General features: G+C 47.4%; 1 protein-coding gene across 1 annotated transcript; it reads right to left on the reverse strand.

Moving 5' to 3' along the window:
• Window positions 1–772: 772 nt before the first annotated feature.
• zfp64 (zinc finger protein 64 homolog (mouse)) lies at window positions 773–5,962 on the reverse strand. The gene is made up of 6 exons (XM_076276975.1): window positions 5,676–5,962; window positions 5,104–5,271; window positions 3,784–3,930; window positions 3,621–3,683; window positions 2,857–3,108; window positions 773–2,736 (listed from the first exon to the last, which is right to left on the reverse strand). The coding sequence occupies exons 1-6, from the start codon at window positions 5,701–5,703 to the stop codon at window positions 1,349–1,351; spliced, it is 2,046 nt and encodes a 681-aa protein (XP_076133090.1). The 5' UTR covers window positions 5,704–5,962; the 3' UTR covers window positions 773–1,348.
• Window positions 5,963–6,242: the final 280 nt, after the last annotated feature.

A 6,242-nucleotide genomic window follows, 5' to 3' on the forward strand; every position in this document is an offset into this window, starting at 1 on the left:
CAGCCATTTTCTGCAAATGGAGGTCACAACGGCCTGTGAATGTGCCAGGGCTGGTGTTCAAACCATGTTGTTTTAGAAGTTGCATTATAGTCAGTAAGAAGTTGCATTATAGTCAGTAAGAAGTTGCATTATAGTCAGTACTGTCCCAACAGGGATAAGAACTTCAAACTACAGGTCTTCCCTGTTCCAGTCCATAGGCTGTTCTAAAAAAAAAGATTCTGATCTGAAGAAGTGTGAAATTCAGTTTTTGCTTACAAGCCTTCATCCATGCAACATTTCAGCCCAGGTTTTACAGGCAGGCTACACCACGCACGTACCTGAAGCATTCTGTTCGCGGAGCGTATGCTGCAACAATTAGATTCCACTTTAATCAATAGAACTGGCTACAGGCTGTATAGTATAAGCATAAGTATATATACTCTTTTGATCCCGTGAGGGAAATTTGGTCTCTGCATTTATCCCAATCCATGAATTAGTGAAACACACTCAGCACACATTGAACACACAGTGAGGTGAAGCACACACTAATCCCGGCGCAGTGAGCTGCCTGTCACAACAGCAGTGCTCGGGGAGCAGTGAGGGGTTAGGTGCCTTGCTCAAGGGCACTTCAGCCGTGCCTACTGGTCGGGTTTCGAACCGGCAACACTCCGGTTACAAGGCAGAAGCGCTAACCGGTAGGCCACGGCTGCGCATAGATAAAAAAAAATTAGACCAGTCTTGTAAAGCTATGTTTACCCTCCTCGAATGGAACTCTTTGGTTCCATGCCTTACGTTGCATTGGAATGGTGTAGTCTGCCTGTTAGGCCTCTCGGTTTGGAACTTCCTTATTGGTGCATTGGTGGCCTTCAAGACTACAAGATTGATGTGAGCCAAACTAATAACACACCTACAACACAGGAAATGTAGAGGTAGGCTTTGCTTCTATTCACATAAGAGAATATTTATTATCTCATATTTCCAGAGAAATTCATGGTCCACTCCAACAACACTCAAGAGCCAGCCACAAGAGAGTTTGACTGAACTGACGCTCAGGAAACATGCATCATTTTAAGCAACAAATGTTCACATCACATTGATTTCATGATGCATTCCTAATCTATCATGGTACCAGCCTACTGAACTAAAGATATGATTCTACTGTTATCAAGGAGTGAACCAGAGAAATTCATCTCTACCAGACATGCTTCATTCCAAATGTCCTATTAACATAAATAAAATAAAATAAAATAAAATAAAATAAAATAAATGTCAGCTAGGTGAAGCCTGGACCACAGCTTATGATTCTTTGAGCATTTCTGAACAGTAACACTGAGATCCCAGAGATAGGCAATGGCGGTGTGAGTGTGTGTCAGTCTTCTGGGTCCACCGGAGGTGTGTCTGAGAAGATGTTGTGTGGGGACAGGGGCTCTAGCGGGGTGGCTCTCTCAGGAGGGCCGAGGCTCAAGGGCATGTTATGGAGGAGCAAGGTGCCATGAGGCCCCACGCTGACGTTGGACATCATCAACCCGCTGCCGTCCTCACAGGAGGCCTCTCTGCCCAGGATGACCGCCCCCGGAGCCTTGGCGTCTCCCTGAGAGGACACTTCGCTGACCACCTCCAGCGGCTGGCCCAGGCACTCTGCGGAGGAAGGCAGGCCAGGAGGCTCGGCGTCCGTTACCACGGTGACCTCGGTGCCTCCCTCCTGAATGAGAGCGGTCAGTCCGTCCAGGTCGGAGCAGGTGGTGATAAAAGTCTGTGAACTGTCCGCGCTCAGCGTCTGTGGCAGTCCCGAAGCGCCCGCGTCGTCGGCGGGGGAGATGTGGGTGAGCAGGACGGTCTGCTGGCCGAGGGCGCCCTCCGCAGGCGGCTGCATGCTCTGCATGGGCAGCAGGCTCACCTGCACGGGGCTCAGCAAGGCCTGCGTGCCCTCCGGGCCCAGCTGCGGAGTGACGATGATCTTCAGCTGCGCGCCCGCGTAGGAGGAGGAGAGCAGCGGGCCGCCCGGGGCCGGCGCCGGAGGAGAGGTGGACGAGCTGGACGCGCCTCGCCGCTGGCCCGCTGGGCCGGAGATGGCGGCGGACGTCACGGGAGTGGGCAGCTGCAGGAAGCCGCTGTGCGGGAGGTTCTGATGCTGACGCCGGTGGCTGCGCAGAGAGTCCTCCCGCACAAACGAGGCGTCGCATACGTTGCAGCGGAAGGCCCGCGTCGCCTCCAGACGGGCGCGGTAGCGCGAGCTGACGGGCCTCGAGGGCACCAGGTCACCGCCCGTCTCGCCGTTCGCCCCTCGCCCGGTGCCTGGCCGCTTCTCGGCCGCCGTCTTGTCCGGCTTGTCTGCGTGGCACTTCTTGCGGTGGATGAGCAGGTTGCTGCGCTGCTTGGAGGCGAAGCTGCAGTCCTGGCACTTGAAGGGCCGCTCGTCAGAGTGCACGCGCTCGTGGATCTTCAGCGCCCCCTTGCTGGCGCAGGAGTAGCTGCACTTGGGGCACTGCATGGGCAGGGCCGGCTGGTGACCCCGGGAGTGCTGGCGAAGGGCACTCTTGTTGGCACACTGGAAGTCGCAGTCGGGGCAGCGGAAGGAATTGTGGGAGGCATGCTTGATCTGAACATGGGACTTAAGGTTACCCTTCATGGCACAGCGGTAGTCACAGAAGTCGCACTTGTAGGGCTTTTCGCCAGAATGCACGCGGATATGGCGCTTCAGGTCCGAGTTGATCTTGAATTTGGCATTGCATTGGTTGCATTGGAACGGGCAATCACCTACAAAAACACACGATCCCTTTTAAACAAATAAACATCTGGCTAAACAAGCAGAGCATTAATTGCATCAGGCATTTGAGGAAATGGCGTGAATGGCGAAGGCTTGTGTGGAACAGTGACCTGTGTGTGAGCGCAGATGTACGGTCAGCTGGCTGGAATTGCGGCTGGCGTAAGGGCAGATCTGGCACTTGAAAGGCCGCTCGTCGTAATGGATGCGCAGGTGCTTTTTGAGGCTGCTGCTGTCTGCGGCCGCGTAGGCGCAGTACTTGCACTTGTGAGGCCTCTCCCCGGTGTGTGAGCGGCTGTGCATGTTCAGCTTGTCCCGGCGACTGAAGCGCTTGTGACACAGCTCGCACTCGAAGGGCTTCTCACCTGTCAAACACACAAGAGCACACCAACACAGGGCTGAGTTGGTCAAGACATGTGCATGGGAGAAAAGCCTCCAGCTGAACATTAAAGCAACACCAAAGAGTTTTTTGTACCTTAAAATAATGTTTCCAAAATCGTTTCAGTGGTTCATCAACTCATAACAGGGTGAACGGCACTTCTGCAAGCTTTGTGGCCCTCTATCGGCTATAACTGCACTATGTAAGTTTGCCAGATCGAGTAGCGGATCTGTACTTGGAATGAGACATAAGCAACTACAAATTTGACTTGCTTCTGATGTCGCAATACATCATACTTTCGTAAAATCATGCAACATACTCTACCTTGTCTGTGGACATCGTTATTTGCAAAGCCAGTGCTGGATAAACAAATAGTGGGCGTGCGACAGAGGAAAAGTGCTTTGGTGTTGCTTTAAAAGAAAACATCATAACAATAAGACGCTTATGAGGGATATTCTAATTCTAGTCTGTTTCCTGGACACTACACAGGCTACTCACCTGTGTGTGTTTTGAGATGCCTCTCCATATCCTTTTGACCATACTGAGTTTTGAACGTACATCCTAGAATATGATGGAGATCATTCGTTAACAGCTTGTTGAATGTTTATACTGTACAGCCTCTAAAACTATCAAACTGATGTTGCGAAGTGGACGTCCTTACCTGAGAAACAGCAGTTCCGCCTGACTGTGGGCCCAGTAGGCTTGATCCGTTTGGAGGGACTCTTCTGGGATTTAGTAAGGGGCTTCTTCACCACTTTAGCCACACACGCCTGGAAGGCCTCTTCAAATACCAACTCTGTGCCAGCCTCTGACAGCACAGAGGGCATAAAATAGGCTTCACATGATGAGGTTTCATTGGCACTCCTTTTCACACATAAATTGCACTGGATATGGGTCAAATATATTTGACTCAATGAACTCCCAAATGTTGCATATGAAACATTCATTCCAGTCAATCAGGCTTGCACCTTGATAATAAAGGTCATTCATTGACCATATGATGCATCTCTAAGTATATTATGGGGCATCGGTCCAACCACTCACTATGTCAGTGATAGTCTTTTAAGCATACAATCTCAACTATGATAGGTCTGCAACCCCAAATCAGAAAAAGTTGGGACATTGTGTAAAACGCAAATAAAATGAAAATAAAAACAGAATATTTAGCAGCAAAAAGGACATAGACAACATATCAAATGTTGAAAGTGAAACTTTGGACTGTGTCATGGCAAATACATGTTAATTATGTATTTGATGCCAGCAACATGCTTCAAAAAAGTTGGGACAAGGAATGTTTACCAATGTGCTGCTTCACCCCTTAATTTAACATTTTATAAATGTTTAGGAACTGAGGAGACCAGCTGCCAGAGATTTGAGAATTAAATGTTGTCCCATCCCTGACCAATACAGGATTGCAGTTGCTCAACAGTATGGGGTATCCTTAATTATGTTTTTCATTCCATGATGCACCTAATTAGACATGTCTGGACTGCAGACAGGCCATTTTAGCACCTGGACTTTTCCTCTATGGACAAATACTGTTTAAATATGTGCAGATTTCATTTTGGCATTGTTTTCCTTTACTATTCAAGGTCTTCCCTGAGAAAGACATTGCCTGGATGGCAGTATGTTGCTCAAAACCTGTATACATCATTCAGATTTGATTGTGCCTCGCCAGACTTGCAAGATGTCCATGCTGTAGGAACTAATGCACCTCCACACCGTCATAGATGTTGGGTTTCAAACTAAGCACTAAAACAAATTGTATAGGTTGGATACTTGGATAAGCCCTCTCCTCTAACCATTAATTGTCTGAGAACAATACCCTCTATCAAAAGTACTTTAGCCCAACAACCCTTCTAATTAGGAGCAAAAAGAGAACACCTGCAACAAATGCTACTGTAAGAATATCCAACTTAACATTAAGAGTGGATCTTGGGCCAAGCCAACAAAATTGTGACATTCGCTACAATAATCTTACCAGTGAGAGAAGTACCAGCATTTGTGGCAGATATGTTTGAGGAGGGAATCTGGCAGCCATTTTGCTTGTGGGCAAGAAATACTTCAAAGTTGTTGTACTGCTGCTTACAGAAGCCACAAATATGGATATCTGGACTAACGTCAGCCAGGACGTTAAGGACATGTCCCCCTGATGTACAGAAAACACACCAGGTAACCACCAGTACACTAAACACACAAATGTTTAGCAAACAAACCTGACAAAACGAGCTTGCGAAACTTAACATTTGTTCTCAAATAAATATTGCTTGTTCAAAATGTAACGACGTGAACATTAAACTGTGTAGGCCTACAGAATAAATGTTATGTTACATTAAAATAGCTGCCAAACTGTTGCACATTTCATTAATATTATAGGTTAAGTGGTCAGCTAGGATGGTGTATGGTGGAAGTTCACAAACACTTTCCAACACAAGTCAGTTAGCTCGTGTAACGTTATGATGAGCATGATTACTATAATAAGGGGGGAATTGTGTATTCTAGCTCAAACGCACGCAGCCTATTAAATAAAAATAACTTGCATGCTTAACTTACCTTCTGCGTTAACGTTAAATGATGCCATTTAATAAGCTGCCTAATTTTCCAGCTGTCAGGTAGCTAGCTAAAAAACGTTAGCGTAATGTTACCCGGTGAGCCCTGACTTGTGTTATATATAACTCAAGATTCGGACGTGAGATGTTAGCAGCAACAACCACATCATTACTTTCTCGATGCCGCATCTTTCACCATTTATCATTTGCTCCCCTTCCCATTGTGATTCCCACCTCAAAGGAGTAGTGGCCACCAAACATAACAGCTAGCAACTACAACTGACCCACAAGGCAGTCAAACAAACATGGCTGCTACCGGAAAAGTTTACCCACATTACCCACATCACGTGATGAAGACAAAAAGGCGGATTGGACATTGACGTAGAATGTGCCATGCAAAAACAAAAAAATCTCAGCAGGCACAGTCAGGGAGGGATGATGTAGGCCTAATGATCCCAGAAGGGGCATGGTGAGAATTCATTATTAGACGCGGAAATCTATTTTTAATTTTTAGAGCTCATTTTGTGTTCCCTTGTAATATTTGTGTGATTCCTCGCAAGACTGTAGGCCT

Source organism: Alosa pseudoharengus, unplaced genomic scaffold (genome assembly GCF_046254945.1).
Source record: "Alosa pseudoharengus isolate Yale_2024_CS ecotype anadromous, Long Island Sound unplaced genomic scaffold, YU_APseudo_1.1 YU_APseudo_1.1_scf_9, whole genome shotgun sequence".
NCBI classification, from domain to species: Eukaryota; Metazoa; Chordata; class Actinopteri; order Clupeiformes; family Clupeidae; genus Alosa; species Alosa pseudoharengus.